General features: G+C 38.1%; 2 protein-coding genes across 8 annotated transcripts in view; one reads left to right on the forward strand and one right to left on the reverse strand.

Moving 5' to 3' along the window:
• Positions 1–2,210: 2,210 nt before the first annotated feature.
• On the forward strand, positions 2,211–10,748 carry NSUN6 (NOP2/Sun RNA methyltransferase 6). The gene is made up of 12 exons (XM_053466837.1): positions 2,211–2,358; positions 2,770–2,879; positions 3,409–3,564; positions 4,184–4,263; positions 5,068–5,177; positions 5,264–5,417; positions 6,512–6,593; positions 6,931–7,050; positions 8,019–8,160; positions 8,804–8,955; positions 9,540–9,665; positions 9,966–10,748. The coding sequence occupies exons 2-12, from the start codon at positions 2,805–2,807 to the stop codon at positions 10,167–10,169; spliced, it is 1,401 nt and encodes a 466-aa protein (XP_053322812.1). The 5' UTR covers positions 2,211–2,358; positions 2,770–2,804; the 3' UTR covers positions 10,170–10,748.
• Positions 10,749–16,688: 5,940 nt separating this feature from the next.
• The window catches only part of CACNB2 (calcium voltage-gated channel auxiliary subunit beta 2), a 126,720-nt gene continuing 123,749 nt past the window's right edge, over positions 16,689–19,659 (reverse strand). For all 7 annotated transcript variants that reach the window (XM_053466152.1, XM_053466154.1, XM_053466155.1 and 4 more), the window contains one exon: positions 16,689–19,411. In XM_053466152.1, the coding sequence (XP_053322127.1) occupies positions 18,923–19,411 (489 nt within the window). In that variant the 3' untranslated portion in view covers positions 16,689–18,922. The remainder of the gene's footprint in view (positions 19,412–19,659) is intronic.

Here is a 19,659-nt window from a genome sequence, read left to right on the forward strand (position 1 = left end):
ATACTTAAAATTAATGGGGGTAGTCAATCAGTGGCAAGAATCATCAGATATATATTTTTATTAGACTTGATCATTTGTTTTCGGCACTTTTGGCATTTCGTAAAATTGTCCTTATAACGAACGAATGCAACATTGGACGAAAGGAACAAAAGACGAAAATCTTAGGCCAATCTTTAGTTTTTGCGGCCAGCATTTTAACTACACTAATAGGCGTACAATCTTTTTGAATTTGAATTCAACTACAAGTTTATGTCTTGTTTCCATAGCAACAGCATGGACGAATGGGATTTTCGGAAACGAAAATTTTGGATGAAGAATTTTTTTCCCCTCCGAAAATGAATACGGCGCCCAAGTCAAATTTTTTTTACTAGTACAACAATAAAATGGGTTTTGAAAAAAAATGTTCTGTTTTTTTTTTCCTATCTGTTTTTACATAATGTTTTTAGGTGAGCCAACAATTTACACAGTGCTTCTTACAGTACATATAATCACAGGGTATGACAAAAATAGAAAGACTCAGACAAAGCGATACATTGGGTAAAGAAGGCCATTTATATGTATCTAAGTCTGTTATTTTAGCCCAATCTACTAGACACCCTGACTCCTTATCATACTGCCTGCGTGAAATAGTAGGATGGCTTAGTCTTAATCACCAAATCAGACACTCCAATAATCCCTAGGTCAACGAGGACATAATAGTGTGTCCTACGCTGGTAGACGGCAGATCAGGCTGTCAATTATTAATCCAAATAGGGTAAAAAAGCTGGGCCTTTTACTTTGATGTGATCTATAAATCTTTTTATTTTTGTTCATTTTTCTGTATTTAGCTAGGACAGTCGTAAAAGGCCACTATAATAGTCATGTGGCAATGTACCCAATGTCACGGGCGTAGTAGCCTGTAAAGTATGGTGCAAGCATCATGATCATATGTAATGGCACTTGGCGTAAGCGCTGACAAAACATTATATAAGGAATGCTTGATTACACGTTCAGGCATTCCCTCCCGGGAAGTGTCAATGCTGATACCCGCCACAAGGTCACTTGAGGATAGGAGAGACCAGGTATGGTCCCTCTAATCCTTCTGGGACCTCTAAGTGCTCCCCCTGGTGGAGCCCTGCTTGAACAGACAGATCAGAGGAAGAAGAAGGAGAAAAAAGTTTCTACTTTTCCCCCCAAAATAAAGAAAAAAATTAAGGGAATAATGGAATATAAATAAAATTTCAGAGACAGTGATGTCAGCGAGACATCAATGGCAACCAAACTGTATAAGAGACCCCCAAACGGATTGTGATGCATACTGCACTGGGAACAGTTTCCTTTTAAAAAAAAAAACTTATATTTTTAAAACGTACCCTGAAATCTCTTAGCCCGACCAAATAAAAAAATAGTTACCTCCAAACCCCTCAAGCCAGGAGTTTCAGTATAATCAGGGGATGCTGTTGAACATAAATTGAGTGGTTGTTCAGCTGTGGCACCTACAGTGTAGAAATTCTAGTCAAAATTGCAAAAAAAACCCACAATTTATTTCCTCTTTTAGTGTGTTATTTTTTTTTTTACATATATAATAACACAAATAATTATTATAGATATATATATATATATAATTGTAAAAGAAAAGTGCCCTGTGGGTACATCAAGTATCTAAAAGGTTTAACAAACATATGGTAAAAATCACAAAAATCCACGATGGTTTAGGGAATGAAAAACCCTGGTCTTGAAAGGGTTAAGTGTAAAAAAAAACATCCCCATAATCTTTAAGGGGTTAAATAATAAAAGAAAGGTATTTATATGACACGTATAGCAACGTTCCTTTCAAACGACCAAGAAGCGTATTGGTTTTTTTAGGTAGGTAAGATTTTTTTTATTTTATATTTATATTACCTAATAAGTAATAACTGCACCAGTGCTTTTTAGCATCACATCAAGGGGTTAATGTTAGAAGTTTCGCCAGTACCAATAATGGCGCCGACAGCCGCCTGTTATATCGCGTCAGTACGGTAGCTTGACATGGACACAGTTTGTTTATTAACGTTCACATTATGGCATTGAAAACCGATCTTTTTTAAATCCACGCACCTTGGGGTGGAAAAAAAAACCACATTGACACCGGTCTAGACGGGTTCTGGCAAGTTATTCTGACAAATGGCGGCTGAACGCCGAGAAGGGATGTTTGAGCCTCTGGAGCTTCCGTAGCTACAGCGTATTGCACTATAGAATGCAATTGCACCTAGCCGGCTGTTACAGCTTGTGGATGATATGATTAGAAAGCCAAGCAACTAAGTTTGTTTTATTTTATTATAAGTTTTATTTCCCTTTTATAATTTTATAACAAGGATTATTTTGTTTATTTGCCTTATGGTAAGTCTGCCTGTTACAGAGTGACATAAACGTGTCCGTGGAACTCTGGGCCATGTGGGGACATTAATACACTATTATACCAACCAAGTACTGTATATATATATATATATATATATATATATATATATATATATATATAGTATATATACATATATATATATATATAGTATATATACTACCCACATTTCCCAAAATGAGTGATTTCCATTGAAAAACTGAGTTTATGACCCTTGGTAATTAGTACCCTTTTGGTTTTTCATTATTAAACCACCAAGACATGTTTTTTTTGTTGAGTCTTTGTGATAAATTCAAATTGAATATCAGATTTATATTATATACAAACATTTAGAATAGAATGAAGTGTTTTATGTTTTAAATGAAACCTCCTTTTCTGTGTGTTTTATATTTCAGTTTTAACAGAAGTCTGGCACAATTCCTGGTGCGACATGGCTTTTTTCCCCAAGATTTTGCTAAAAGGTGACGTAGAGGCTTATTTACGGGGTGTTTACACTAATACGCAGGTGAGCTATTATCGTGTTAACAAAGAAAGTTCTTCAGCCTAAAGAAGAACTACAAGAACTACGTGCCACAAAAAATAAAAAAATTCATTAATTAATATCATATCACAGGCTACAACATTCACTGCGAAATGCGTTCCCTACCACTTACGTATAAATCTTTAGTTATAAAGAATATCAGACTGTACGTGAAAAAAATACATAATAAATAATGCAAAGTTCTTGAAAGATTAAACTTTGGAAATGCACACCATTTTTTATTATGAATATCTCATTAAAATGATTGTTTAGATACATTGTGATGTTATACGATAATTCTATTTTTGGAATAATATAATATTTCTAGGCAGCTGGATATATTCTGGTCTCATAGCCCAACGAGACAAATGCACTGATTTATCGTTCTGCCTTGGGATAAACAGTGGAGCGGCTCTGTTTTAATCACCCAGAGTGAATATTCTAGCTAATAAAAATGAAAGAACTAAATTAGTATTGTCTTAAACTAATTGTTCTAAACGGGTTTCTTTCATAGATTGTGGCAACATTGGGTGCGGCTGAGGCTGAGAAGAAGTTTGACCGTCTTCAGAATCACTTGGCCCACCCGCCATCTTTTACAACTGTCCGTGTGAACACTCTCGTAACCTCAGTGGAAAATGTGAAGGAACTGCTTAAGGAAGAAATAAATAAGGTTTGCATTGTTACTGCACATCATAAATGGACAGAAAGACCGGGAAAGCATTCCATTTTCCCCTTCGATTTCTTTTTTTATGATTTAAGTTCCATTGACTCACTTTATGTATTTAATGGCTTTTTGTAATTTCACTTGAAAAATATGTTTTTTTTACATAACAGCAAAAATTATTATAGGAACCACTATTCTAACAGCACGGCGTATTTATAAATCACAACTTTTTAATGATTCTAAAGCAATCAAATAAAAATACATAATGGTAGAAATAATGTACCTGAATTCATTATTCAGCCCAAGCTTATAGAAAGTAAAGAAAGAAAAAAAAAAAAAGATTTTTTTTTTTTGTGGTACAAAAAAAAAATAAGTTGGTGATTCAGTCCCAAATAGAAACTTTTAGAGAGACTTGATAACATTTCCTTGTTGGGACTGAAATATTTAATACCTTCTTGTGTTATATGCTATATCTTTTGGGGGTTTTTGCCATATTTTTGTTTCTTGGATTCATTCCGGTTAGCTGGATTAGACCAATGCAGAAGTTTGCCCGCACATTGTTTCTGATATGATTTACACTTTGTAACATTTCGGTGCACTGACTTTTTAATTAATATTTTAACAGCAATATCCTGGTACCAATATTCCAGTTTTGCAACACCCCAAACTTCATGATCTCTTGTTAATCCCAGTCATTGGCCCGAGGTATGTATGATAAAATTTTAACCCATAAAGCAGTCATCTTTCATTATCGTGTCTTTTTTTTTTTTTTTCAGTAGATTACATAAAAAATGTATTTTGTGCTGTAAAGTGCAAATTGTTAAACGTGGAACAATCATCAAGAATGTTCCACTGGATACTCTGGTGACAGCACACCTTGTACCAGAATTGCTTTCTACGCAGAACCCCCAAAAACTTATGATATAAAGGTTTATTCACGAACAGTCCAGGAAATAATCTGAATTAATCTTTTGTCTTCCTGTTAACCAGAATTTTTTTTTTTTTTAAATAATTCTTCCTTTGTTAATCTGGAGCCAATTATGTTGAAATATATTGATTATTGAAAATGCATCCTATCATTCAACAGGAAAAAAAAACATTATTTTCTGTAATTAATTTTATACCTTTTAGATATGTTCTTTCATTTTCAGTTTAAAACCAGTGTTTTGGCAGCTGTGGATTTTTGTTTGTTGTGTTTGACACAATATGAGGGTTTTATCTAACATCACTGTGGGAGAAGGAAGCATTTCTGGAATCTGGATTCCATATGACCACTCAAGCAATAAAAGCAGCCTAGATTGTATGGCTGAAAGCCTATTATTACCACATTAAAATTAAGCTACTAAATGTTTTAAAGTATACTGGATATATACAAATTGTACTTTCTTTTAATGCAATATACCTCATTGTTTAACGCTCATATCATAGTGCCGGGTCTTGACAGTTTAGCTCACGGTGGCTTGCCCAACATTGTCTATGAATGGTAACCGTGCTTTCTTCTATATTTAGGAGGACATTAGAGCAACATTCTCTGCAAGTTATTGTCGGTGCCCAGTGTGGGAATGCTGTACTTAGAGGAGCTCATGTCTATTCTTCTGGGATCATATCTGCCTCTAAATGTAAGCCACCGTCAGACTCTTGTGTAAGGATCTTATGTCAGTTATCATCCGCTACCCATGTTTTGTTTTTTTCCTTTTGAATATAGGGATGAAATCTGGTGAAAAAGTGTCCGTGTATTCCGATATTGAAGGGAAATGTAAACGAGGTGCCAAAGAGTTTCTTGGGACAAAGGTGTTTATAGGGAATGGGATCTCTGAATTAAGTCGAAAAGACATCTTCTGTTCAAACGTTCCAGTAAAGTAAGTGTCTATAAAAACAAACATGATACAATGTTAAATGGGTAATGAAAAAGGAATCTAGAGCAAACTCACACTTCAAAAGCATGCTTGCATTTTACTTTGTGCTGTATAAATAATGCATGGTTGGTGTTGCTGTGTACTTTTAACTTTGTATTCTAAGCAAATTTAAAATAAACATGTTTACCTAGCAGGTGAGAAGCAGATCCATATAACTATTTTTGCATGTATACACCGGTCAGCCATAACATTATGACCACCTGCCTAATATTGTGTAGGTCCCTTTTTGCCAACAAAACAGCCCTGACCCGTTGAGGCATGGACTCCACTAGATCTCTGAAGGTGTGCTGTGGTATCCGGCACCAAGATGTAAGCAGGAGATCCTATAAGTCCTGTAAGTTGTGAGGTGCGGCCTCGATGGATGCATCCTGATGCCATGTGTTCTCCAGGTAAGCGACGCACCTGGCCATCCACGAGATGTAATAGAAAATGTGATTCATCCGACCAGGCCACCTTCTTCCATTGCTCTGTGGTCCAGTTCTTATGCTCACGTGTTCATTGTAGGCGCTTTCGGCAGTGGGCCCTTGTCAAAGTCGCGCAGATCCTTACCCTTGCCTATTTTTTCTGCTTCCAACACTTTGAGGACATAATGTTCACTTGCTGCCGGATATCCCACCCACTGACAGGTGCCATGATAACAAGATTATCAGTGTCATTCACTTCACTTGTCAGTGGCCATAATGTTATGGCTGATCAGTGTGTCAACTGGATGTGCTATAGGTGACCTTGTGCAGACTTGGACCCTAATAGTAATAGTTAGATTTAATGTCTGCTGGAAACATGGTACAAGAATGATTAAGTGGGACATTGTTCTGAAAACGCCAGTCTGGGTTTTGCTCTGATCCTTGATTAAAAACGATTTTTTTCCCTGTGTTTAGTTATCCACTTAGCAGCAGCTAGTGAGCGGCAGCAACAGAGAATGCTGCCAGCATTGCTCCAATGCTTCAAGAAAATACATTATCCATGGTTAGGATTCATCACCTGTGATCATGGGAGATACCACTTTGTTGATCGTGCTCCTTTTTTCTGTTTTTTAGGGGTAAAGGGATCAGAATGACAGAACCTGTATACTGGAGCCCATCTTTTGACGGCGTTCTCCCTGGATCTGTATTTTTACAGGTATGTTTCAAGGCTGCGAAGTTTGTGTTGGAACATCTTCTTGACTGTATTTGGATCAGTCGGTTTAGCTTTCTGGGCAGCTAGCCAGTGCTTGCCTCCGGCGGATCAGAAACAGACATAGCGTGGCTACCTGGGTGCTTTTTGACGTATAGTCTATTTGCATTCAACGAACACGAGCTGTATTCCATGTATAATATATTATCTTAAAGCAAGGTATTTATAGAAAATGTTACTGTACTTTTTAATTGTCATCACCAGTGTTCTCAGTCTCTTGGAAGAAAGTGTCAAATGGTCTTACAGTCTCTTACTAATAACGTTCGGTGGTGCCTTTTGATAGAATTTACCGTCTGCTGTTGTGAGCCACGTCCTGAGTCCGCAGCCAGGAGAGAGGGTTTTGGATATGTGCGCTGCCCCCGGCGGAAAGACAACACACATGGCCACACTCATGAATGACCAGGTAAAGACAAAAAGCTCTACTTCAGGGGGAGACTTCTAGCAGTGTCTTGATTATTTTCTACTGTTAACATCTTTACTCGATATTTTTGTTATCCTGACAAATAAAGTAGGCATTACACTGAATACGTAAGCACCCTGCAAAGCTTCTGTCTACAAAACAAACAAGGAAAGTAAGGCTTACAGCATAATTTCTTTTCTTTTCAGTGAAATCCATTAAATTTAAGTGCAGTTTGCTCTACCTACTGTTTCAGAATGTCACGTAATGTTTGTCAGAACTTTGACATTGAGTATGGTCTGTGTCCCCTCCTCTCTAGAGACCGCAGACCTGAATAAACATCGTAGCTCTATCAAAAATATTTTTACAGCTGATGCTGGTTACTTCCATGTATGTTTGGGGAACATTTCCCTTTCTACGTATTTCTGCTGTGGGAAAGCGTACAACACAGCATTATTATTATTTCTTGAGATGGGAGTGGAGAGAAGCAGGTCACGGAATAAGCTGTCCGAGTAATTCTCTATATGCTTTTAGTTATTTTTCTGCACAGAAATAGAAAGTAACGTGACATTAAAATAGCTCATCATCTCCCAACAGTGAACGCAAATGTAATAATTACGAATGAATGTTGTTTATAAGCATTTTTCCCCCCGGTGGGATTCAGAGTGCCCCATAATGCAGTGGCGGCTGACCTCTGGATTGCTCTCATTGAAAGATTTGAGGCTACTCTGTGATGCTTTTTGTGTGTTCTACATACATGTTCACATACAACCATCGGGATATCTACAGTAATAATGACCACGGTCTTTTGTAAACCCAACAAGTCTCCCCGTGGTTAATTTCCGCCTCCTCACTTTGTCTTTTTCCCGTTCCCCTTTGCCCCCTTCCGTTGTCCTCCGCAGCATCTGAAATAACTAGGTTTTATGCATGGATTTTATGCCAAAATGCATCAAACAATATGTTTTTTGTTTCAGGGAGAAGTCATCGCAATGGATAAGATAAGCAGCAAAATTGAAAAAATTAAATGCAACGCTTCTGTTTTGAAGCTTACCTGCATAAAGGCGTTTCAGTTTGACAGCACCAAAGCTGTAGCGACGGATGAAAATGCGATTAAAGGTAGGATTTTTACCACTACTGATAAAATTAGTACATTACCTTTAAAGCTAAATGGGCTCCCTAGTTATAGTTTTTAAAATAATTTTCAGATATATTGCTGAAAATTCTGTAGCTTGTATGAAAAATAAACTCCAGCACTAGTGGCCTTTAGGGATAACATTACTATATTACATTAAACTAGTATTTGTTAGCTTTCTTGTTCACAAAAAAATCATTGTACACCCTACCTCTGCCAGGTGATCATGCGATGAAGCATTCCACTTATCTCCACATTTCTGATCGGCCAGATGTACATTTATCAGCTTTTTATGTCATAGTAACTTTTTTTTTCCAGTGCCAAAAAGATTACCATTTTCCTACTATTTGGCATTACACGTCTGCACAATCTAAGGCAGTTTTTATGCTTTGATTAAAGTGAGGGGTTCCAAGGTAAATTTTATTAAAGGTCCACCTACAGATCCTTTTGGTGGATGTGAGGCCAACCGCTTAAATAAAGATAACATTTATTTAGATGTTCGCTCGGTGACGTAATGTTAATCATATAGGAGGCGTTGGGATAATTATTCTAATTTTTGTTGGTTACGATATATGATACGTCAAGGACATGGAACTGTTTAAGCTATAACAATATGTGTAAATATAGGAGGTGGACCCCCGTTCTTGCCAGGGACATTTGATCGGGTTCTTTTGGATGCCCCCTGTAGCGGAATGGGACAGAGGCCCAACATGACTTGTCCTTTCTCCTTAAAAGAAATTACATCTTACCAACCTCTCCAGCGCAAACTGTTCTCTGTGGTAAGTGCCTGGATGGTGACTTCAGCAAAAGAATTAGTGGAAATCATTATTCTGTTGAGTGCGTTATCTTCTTTTGTGTTATAGAATGATTCAAACTCTTTTATATAACAAGCAAGTCTGTTCAGTAAATGGCAGCACTGCCATCGTAATTTATTATTATTAGTTATGTAAAAACTCATGGTATTCTTTTTGTACTGGTCATGATGGGAAGAGCCCTCTTTAGAAGAAAGGCAGAGGTCAAATGAATTGAATAGTGTCATCTTGGGTGCTGTTCAGCTGATCGTGGCTGGGAGAAGCACATTGTAAAGTCTTGTAAAATCAGATCACAGTTGGGTTCCACATTAACTTTAATAAGATGTGCAGCTATATCTGGGGAAGGAGTTTCCCCCAACTTCAGCCATTTGTGGGGAAGTTTCAGTGCCGATTGCTTTGGGACTCGCTATGGGCAGGGACACCCTAATTTGCTGACTTGGACCAAAATAAATCAGTTAGTATATGATATGATAATTCTAAAGTTTTTAGGAACATGGGAAATAAACGGCAACTAATCTGTGTTCACGTCAGACTTGTTTTTCTTTATTCAGGCTGTGGAGTTGTTAAAGCCGGGTGGCACGCTTGTTTATAGCACCTGCACTATAACGTTGTCTGAAAATGAAGAACAAGTAGCGTGGGCCCTGCAGACGTTTCCCAGCCTCCAGCTTCAATCACAGGTAAAACACACAGCACCACCGTTCTGCGTTCTCCTTTTAGGAGTCTCTACGTCATTCCTGTAACTTAACCCCTTGTTGTTAACGACTTCTCCTTGCACGGCGGCTTTGTGACATCATGCTTCACCATACTGCGAATATGAAAAGCACATTTTTTTGCAGCAAAATAGCCATTGTGTGTGTGTGCGCAGCCTGCCATGCCTTGTTGTCAGGATTGTCTTTAAGCAAGGATCTGCAATTTACTCTTAATGTTTATTATTGTTAAATATTGGTGTTGCTTACAAGCTGATTTTCTTTGTCCAGGAACCTCATATCGGAGGGCAAGGTATGATGGGTGCCGGATTATCCCCTGAGCAGCTAACGATGCTACAAAGATTTGACCCATCTGAAGCCGAATTACGTGACGTTGATCTAATTACGTTGACTTCCATGGATGAAGCCGCCGCTGTTTTAGCAAACAAGGACACAATAGGTTTTTTTATTGCGAAATTTTTAAAAAAGAAATAATGTTAAAAACATTTTTTTTTAAAGATTCTTGCAGTGAAAACGTGCAACACGAGCGAAGTAATAACATTCTTCAGGTGGTAAATTCATTACTGCTGCCGCGTTACCATGGCGACAAATGAAAGTCCCAGTTGCTATGGAAGCAGACAGTCTGCAAGTTTACTTCCCCGTCAGCTGCCGCAAATACAGGTTTAAAAACAGCATTAAAGGGGCAGCAATGTCATCCATACATTTCCAGTAATGAGCAAGCCTGACAAACTTAACCTTTTAGGTTCTGTGCGCTGCATGCGCTGTATTAACGCTAACGGCTGCCTAAAATGTAACTGTTTAGGTACCTTAACATATACAGGCATGTGCAGAACATGGGGCCGTTTAGCTCAAGGTCAGAGTAGGGGGGAAAGAAATAAACAGTCTAGATTGAATGTACAGACGGAAAATTGTTTTAAAGACTGTTTTTTAAGACGGAAAGCCAGAGTTTGCATCGGGTTATACCTTCATATTCTGGACGTGCAAGGTATTCCCGACTTTCTGCCTTTTTAACTGCCTCTTCTGTTAATAATAAAGCTGAACTATTTGTCTAAGGCTTTCCTAAATTACTGAACTTTCCCTTGAAAATACATTTTTATTTACATCTAGTACAAAAACGGCCCTGTTCAAACAAGCTTACATATTATATATATATATAGATATATATTAGCGTGTGTGTTAAAATCTCATTGTGTGCATTTTATATGTTTTTTGCCTCAACCTGAAGCCAGTAATCAGCAAAGAACTACATTATAGATGCTACAGAATATTTTTCTATTTTTATTTAAATTGCTGCATTACTTAATTTGTATTTATCGTTTTGTACAGTGGCATCATAAATTTGGGTTCTTGTCCTTGGTGTGCCGGAAAATCCAAACAAGATCACAAGGGCTAAAAAATATTGATGTTCAGATATAATAAATTCTGAATTGTCTATATAGTAAGACTATAATAGTTTGACTTAGTAGTGTAGCACACAATGTACTTTACTTTGCAGAACAAATTGTACCCCCTATAAGCCATTCCAATGACAAGTATTTATATAGATAGCCTCATCAACATCATGTAAAAGAAATATACGCATGATTGTGAAGTTGTTCAGGCTTGGTGAGTCATCTAACTCGCATGGGATTCAAGGAAATATCCTTATTTAAGAAGACTGCGCAGGAATGGAAGTTTCATGCATCAGTACAGCGCAAAAGTGTCAAAATGAGCACACAAAACAATGCTCATGGGTAATTTACAGCAGGTAAGTTCTCTTTTCTAGGAAGAAAGTTAGGTGCAGTTGTAACTTTCTGGTACAATTGTTTCTACACAGCCATCTAATGGGGTGCAATATCCATATACAATACACCCATAAAGCTGAGCCTTTAACACCTGCCATCATTCTTCAAAGTGGAAGGGGTGCCAACGGGCGAAGTAACAAGAATAAAAGATCTGAATCCTCCCCCAAAGAAGGGAAGAGAATGGCCGGGGCAAGAATTGGGAGTGTTAGAAACAGTGTAGGGGATATACAACTTGCTCAAGGGCTGTTACATAGATACAGGCGATGCGAAACTTACAGATTATGACCCAAAGTATGACATGCCTCCTAATTATTGAGTTAAGGTGTTTCTGGGTGTGTTGCTGCACTCATTGCAAATGGGTGCATAAAATCAAGCACAAAGGAATGCTATCGCCATAGACAAACACTGGCTGTAGAATGAGTAGTATGGAAGAGCTCGGTGACTTTGAACTTGGTGCTGTCTGCCCTGCTATATTCTACCACGGTCCACAATAGGAGCTATTATTGTTAAGTCTAGGAATAACGACAGCTGAGCCACAAACTGGTAGACCATTCTCCACGGAACGGGGCCACCTAATACTGAAGTGTGTAGAGTGTAATAATCGCCTTTCCTCTGTAGCGTCCCTCGCTGCAGAGTTCCAACCTCTAGAAGCCAACTCCGCACAATCACTGTGCAGCGGGAGCTTCATGAAATGGGTTTCCAAGGATCACTGGACTTTGGAGCAGTGAAAACATTTTCTCTGCGGTGATGAATCACAGTTCATTATCTGGACGTGTGATGGATAAATGCCTGGAGAACACTACCTACCAGAATGTACAGTGCCTGCTGTAGTTTGGTGAAGAAGGGATAATGGTCTGGGGCTGTTTTTCGGGGTTTCCAGTGAATAGTAATCTAAATGCTGCAGCATGCAAAAATATTTTAGACGATTGGATGCTTCCAACATTGTGGGAACAGTTTGGGGAAGACCTTTTTCTGTTCCGGCATGACTGTGACCCTGTGCACAAAGCAAGGTCCATAAAGAAATGATTGGATGAGTTTGGTGTCAAATAACTTGACCGGCCGCACAGAGCCCTGACCTCAACATTATTCAACTGGGTAAACTAGAAGATCGATCGTGAGCCAGGCCTGACTTTACAAACCCTAAGATTCTCTGAGCTTCGTTTAAATATTCTCACCTATGAGACCCCGCCACTTATGGGGGGAGTAGATTTTTTGAAGAGGCTGGCTACATATAAAAGGACACAGCCTTTAGCGGATGGGCATGTGCTGTAGAGCCTGATCGTAAAGTATCTCCCTCTTTCAAAAAAATATAAATACGTAATTAGTAATAATAATTACAAGTAAAAATAGAAATGTTGGGGTTATCCCTGTGATATCCACAAAATACAAACAGATACCAAAGGGGCCTGATATGCCTATTGCACTGGCTGCAGCGCAAATAAGTAATGTAAAAATGAATGTAAAATTTAATAAAAACTACAAGAACATACCCCAATACCCTCTACCCCTGCTACTAGAAATATAGAATTACAAGCAAAAAAACCTTTGATGCCCCTAAGTGTTAAAATGATACCATATATGTTATTGTGCAATGAATCAATGTGGCACTGTAGAAGAAATCCTAATTGCAAAGTAATTATTTCATTTTATGTATTGCTATTGTTTCAAAAGAAGCCCTTCGTATCCTGAAATTACAGTGTATAATTTTTGCGGAAAAGGGTAATCATGGTTTATAAAATGTATGGCAAAAAAGTGTTGCCCTTTAGGGTAAGAAAACCCCTTGGTCACGAAGGGGGTAACTAATATTAAGACAATTCTATGTATGCGTGTTTCCCTTTTGTATGCTTCAGCTTTATTCTTGCTTCATTCTTCTGTAAAAACAGTTTTAAAACATCAGTGACGCGCAATAAGGTTTTCAGCAAGGTTATACGGAATTGTAATCTCAGAACGAGAAAGCAACGTAGAAACATGAAAGCAAAAGCAGCCGTCGGGGGGCATAACGTGCTGAGAGCCGACAAAGTCCTCGGCAAATTAATAGACTTGAGACGGGAGCATAAAATGAACTGACAGGGAATGCATTAGTGAAATAAGATTATGGCATGTTCTGAGGTCAGAGGAGAAGTAAGGGTGGCATGAGTTTAAGAAAGCAGTTATAAAGATGTTTACAAGTGAAAAAGAGCGTGTGTCGTATTGGGACAAACAACTATTTTAGTTACTTGTTTATTTTCCTTAAAGACATAAAACTCACAATGCAGTTGCCTATCTTGATATGGTCCGAAAGGTTGTTCAGACTATGCTGACAACTTGATTGAGATGTCATTATGCAGGACCAATCCAAATTAATATGCGGCTTGATAAAATACAAACATGAACAATTTTTGAAGATATTTTAAATCGTTACCATAGTCCTTAAACCGACCGAAAGCTTTTGGTTTTGGTCCCACTCGATATGAGACAACCGAAGATTTGTGAACTAATTCATGACAGTCAGGATGTTCTCTTTTCCATTGATTATTTCAACATATTAAGAAGCAGGGAATCAATTATCTAATGTGTGGTAGTTTCCATTCAACCTTTATTACTGTGATAGATAATTCACCTTCAGAGACTTCTGAGGAGAATTATAACGATATCTGTTGATATGACAATGGAATTAGTTGAAGGGGAATCTTAATTTGGAGAACAAATTTGGATTTTGCCCAAAGAGACATAACTTGACTGTTAAGAATTTCTCTGTGTATCTAGTCCACCCATTTTTTGTCCTGCTATGAAAACCCTCTGATCTTATTTAGAAATTGTCTCCCATATATATACGGTATATTCTCTCACTATACCCTAATATAACCTTATGACAATGGGTAAAGCTAAATGGGGGATGGGCAAAGCCTTACTGCCTCTCTAGTGAAAGGTCTGTGGAGAGGCCTTGTAATCAGAATTACCAGAATCCCCCGGTACAGTTATGGTCAAAGTTATTTGCACCGTTGAATGCTGTGCACATCATGTAGAATATCTCCTGAAAAAAGTTAAATACAGGACAGCACAGGATAAAACAATAATGATTTAAAAACTGTAAAGAAGTATAAAATCATAGCTGGGAAATTAGACCCTCCTGTGATGAATTGTCAGTGGTCACATGGCTTTAATACTTAAAAAGACCACTTTTAATCCCTGTTCATTTCTCACAAAGAATGACAAGAGAGCTGTCTGATAGCACCAGACACAATATTATCAGCAAACATAAGAATTCTAAAGGGTACAGGGCCATCTCCAAAACATTGGCATCTCTGTTTCAACAGTTGGCATTGTTATTAAGAAGTTAGGTAGGCAAGTGGTGCATAACTCCATGTCAAGTGGCAACAAATTGGGGCACGACATAATTGCATATGCTACACAACACATGGGTGGAAAACAACTATGAACTTAAGCTCCACTAAAGCGACCTAGAGTTGCCATCAGCCATTGCATTTCAAGACACTTCCTTGTTGTCTGGGGGCTGCAGTCCTCTCCCCAGCAGGGTGCGAGCGCCTGCACAGCCTGTAACGGGCCACATGAGCCCATAAAACATGGAGGGAATGGAAAGGGAGGTGGAGAGAGAGAGAGAAGTTGTTGTTAATCAGAGCACTCTCTGTGACCTTAACCTCTCAGACTCTTCCTACCTGGGATGGTCACTGGGAGAGAGGAGATGGCTCCGAACTGGGTTAATCAGGTAATATCCATACCTGCTGTAAAGCTCACAGCATGCGCAGGTTATATCAGCAGCGGAGCAGCTCAGGCTACTACCAATAAACAAAGCCTCCCACAGAATGGGGGCTCAGGGGCCCTGGGAACTCCAGGTCATATTTTATGTTTCTTCTGTGAAATCACTCCATACCAGTTGCAAATGCATCTTTTTTTGTTGAATACCTTTGGACATCCCATTAAAATATTCTGATAAAACGAAGTAGGTACATTCCATTTTTTTCTTAAGATATTCTGTATGATGTACAAAATATTTAAAGGTGTCGATAATGTTGACCATATCTGTATAACCGGAACATCCATGTGTTTGTTTACACAATTAAAAGTATATGTTTCCACGTAACATCACAAATGTAAAAGCTGTATTACCGATATATAGGGTTGGCCATAAAAGACTGCAGCATTAAGTGAATGTTTTGACTGGCATTCTCACCAGTGTCCAGAATTGAATGTTGATTATTGTATACAACTGATGTTGTCTTCACTGAACAAAAGTGTGTCGCATCACTACTTCTTGATCCATTTCCAAACAAAGTCACGGTGCATATATTCTAACCCGTAGGCTTAAAACAGGTATAGAATTATTCAATCTGGTACTTGCATTGGTTTACATTTATTTGTGCAAATTCTAAGAATCCTTGTAGCCTTAATTGGTATCGTTGAGTAAATGAATTGAAAAGGTACAGGGGCCCCTCTGATTTCATACTTTCATCGGAAGAATAAAAGTACTCATCCTGGACCAAAAAAGCCCACAAAACCCTCAAAGTTTTGCTTGGGACCCTGGTGCAGAGAGGTATTTAGGCCTCGACCAACTCCGTCAATGGTGATGTAAGCGAGGCAGCCCTGCTTGCCAATGAGTGAATAACAGGGACGATTAATCACATTTTTGGCCATCTTCTGGATATATGTGGCCTCACTCTACAGTCTTACAACTGAGTACACTATAATTGTGTGTGCGGGTGTATTTGGTGGGTGCATACTTAAGTGTCTGATTGACCGCACAAGCCTCACCAATGGTAGGTAGGAGGCACAGAGGGCACATGCCCACCACGCGTTTGCCCAGTGTTTTCCCAATGGCCAGTCCAGGTCATCTTGATGTCATACCCTGCTAAAATATGGCCATGGTAACACAGAGTGACTTTTTCATTTAAGCAAAGCTCTCATCTGTTAGTTCCAAACATAGAAAAAGGGGCCATGGGACAATGTGCAATAGACATTTTATGAATCTAATTATCCTTATTATATATTTTATATTTATTTAACCATTACTTCATTTTGAAACATTATTTCTCTGTAAACAATTTGATTATATATTATTTAATAAATATGGTAATTCCATAACACTAGGTGTATAAGTTGAATGTTCGACCATAAAGCCAACCTAGAAGAGATGTGTGTTGGCTGGACAGGCACCTTTGGTCCAACGGGGACTCTCTGCATCCCACAGGAGTAACTTCCAACCTATCAAGAATTTTCATATGCAAACATTATTTATAAGGTAATCAGTCGAACACTGAAACAGAAAAGACTGGTTACAGAAGTATTATCCACTAATTGCATTCAACAGAAGGGTTGGAAGAAGTCACCTCAGTGGTGCTCACAATGAAACGGTAACTTTAGAGGTAACACTGTATGCCACATTTTCACATCTTGGATTTTTCACCAATCCTTTGTACTTCAGTATAATACATACATTTCTCTGGCTCCACGAAGCAATACTGTCATCATCAGCATGTATGAAGAATATTACAGCAAAGAACTCTTGAATGGCCAAAGTATATATTATAATTAAGAGATGAACACCAGATGTATTGGAACATTGTTCTTTGTTGGTGATTTCTACATGTTACAAGAATAACATGTAGTTTACAGCCATCATTTGTAAATATCATAATAAATAAATCCATTTAACAGTCCAACAGGTCTACTGAACCTACAATCCATTATCTACAAAGGCCGTTTTGAAGTATGTACAAATGCTTACAAATCTGATTTTGGAAAATAAAGGTACTTCCCACAAATATGCATATACAGTATTCAACAAAGCTTATATTTAAATATTTCTCTTAAAAACCATCTTACCAAAGTACATTTATGACAAAAATATATGAACATATGAATAGAGCGGCTATTAATTCCAATCTTGCTTGGCAATAATAATACTCTGAGGTGACAGTAACATTTAATCTGATATAATTCCATCATTTATATACATTATAATATATATAAATATATATACATATATAAATCTTTTTTTTTTGCTGATTATGTTCCTAGATAGACATGAAATCTTACTCATGCTAATGTTTACTTTTTTGTCGAAGGTGACACATTTCTTACAATTGTAAGGGAATTTAAAGCGAACCTGTCACTTTTTATGTATGTGTGTTTCAGTGAATGGGGAAAAGAGAACGACTTAAAAGTACGTCTGCAACATACCTGTACTCGGGAGTAGTATTGTATCAGTTGGGGTCCTCGACTTTGCTCTTACCCCCAAAGAAAAATGTATTATGGGCGCCTAAACAAGAAGGGTATGGAGCTACGCACGTCCCTTACTGGCATTAAACTGCGAATCAAATCAGCTGTCATACCCAACACATATGGGGCAACACCAGAGATCTCCATTATAAACATAATATGTATATGCAAATCATTTCAAAAATCTGATTTATACATAACAGAAGGACCTTAATTATTTCATCATCTTGGCACCTATTTTAGCCTTCGCTGTCAACCCCGTTTTTGTTATTGCCGTTCTTTTGCAGGTAATGGAACAATATAAAAAATAACTCTAGGTTCAGAATATCTACCTACAGATAACCAACCCTTTTGCTGCTTAACGGTTTCAGAGACCATTCTGGCAGAGAAGTGGTTAATGCCACTTTTACACTAACGATGATTTATTATTCAGTTGAAAGAAGCCTAAATTTTACTTTTCCACATTAATTCCAGTCACAAGTGATTTAAAAGGACTAATGAGTTATTATGTATAATGTACAACCTTGTTGTAGAACATTATTACCATGCAGTATGAAGGAAACATATAAATAGCGTTTACAACATAAAGGACCAGCACACATAAAATTCTTTTAAAACTGATCTATCAAGTGTAAGGCAATATTTAGCTCTGTCCTCATACCCACACAATGGAGGAAATACAAGTGGTCTTGAAATTAACATTCAAATCAAGTGTTTGCAGTTCAAAATACAAAAATAAAATATGATGTTCTAGTAGTCTTTTCAAAAGTCTGATATCACTTTTCACGGTCTTCGAAAATTAACGATGGAAAAGATTTATTCATGTACAAAGTGGAACAAATGTGGAAGGAAAACAAGTGAAATTACCATCTTTATGCTCCTGAATCTGTTCCGTCCTCCCGCCAAAAAATAAAAAAAATGAGACATTGTCACTTGCCTTAAAACAGCAACATCACCTTCGTGGCAACAAACATGGTAATCACAAAACAGCTAGACATATGGTCAGGTAACAGATTTGCAGTTGCACCATGGCAAATATTAAATTAAAACACACAAAAAAAGCTATTGCATGCTATTGCTATGGAAGCAACAGCAGTTCCAAAAAGACGGATTACAGTGGGGTCCTATATGTTTTGGAACGGAAAACCAAGCAATTCGAAAAGGGTGGTTTTACATGAATGAAAAACAAAACAAAAATCACATATAAAGATATCAATGAAGCAAGTGTTACTGGCGAATATGAGCATCCTTGTTCCATTCTGTATCGTTACGTTTCCTAGAAACCTCTCCATCCCTTTCACAATATCGGTCTCTGGATTTATGCCGGCTGCGTGGTTTGTTGCATTCATTGTGATCCTGTTCTCTGTCCTGCTCGTGATTCGACCGATGTCTTGTTTCTTTATGTCTGTGGTCACCACCTCCTCCATGTGACTCGTCCCTGTGATTGTGATCCCAGTGGGAATCCTGAGGTTCATGCTCAGGGTAGTCCTCCTTTGTGTCTAGGTAAAGGGAGTCTCTGTTGTCTTGCGTCTCAGAATCAAATGTTTCCTGCCTAGACAGGCCTCTGTTGACTCCACTGCGATGATTATGGTGTTGAGCAGATGTGGAAGATCGGTGTTGGGATCTTCTTGTGACCTCAGCAGCGCAGCTTTCCTCCTCCACTGAGCCAGTTCGTTCAGGGGCTGGATGCTCATTCTTCTGTTCTCCTTGGGAGCCCTGCTTACACATCGGAGTTACAAGACTGATTATGGCTTCAGTTCAGGATCAACAAAGTACAAATCTTAAATTTGACATCAATAATTTCACTCACATAGCTTATACTATAGCCGTGAAGTGCCAGGTTCTTACACATCCCTAAAACAATATCCTATCCACAAACACTTGAGCCTGAAAACTATACAAAAAATAGTACATTTGGGAGAAGGGACATCATACCAACAGAATCCCTTACCACCAGGGCCGGC

The sequence above is a fragment of the Spea bombifrons genome, chromosome 5 (genome assembly GCF_027358695.1).
Source record: "Spea bombifrons isolate aSpeBom1 chromosome 5, aSpeBom1.2.pri, whole genome shotgun sequence".
In the NCBI taxonomy this organism is placed as follows: Eukaryota; Metazoa; Chordata; class Amphibia; order Anura; family Pelobatidae; genus Spea; species Spea bombifrons.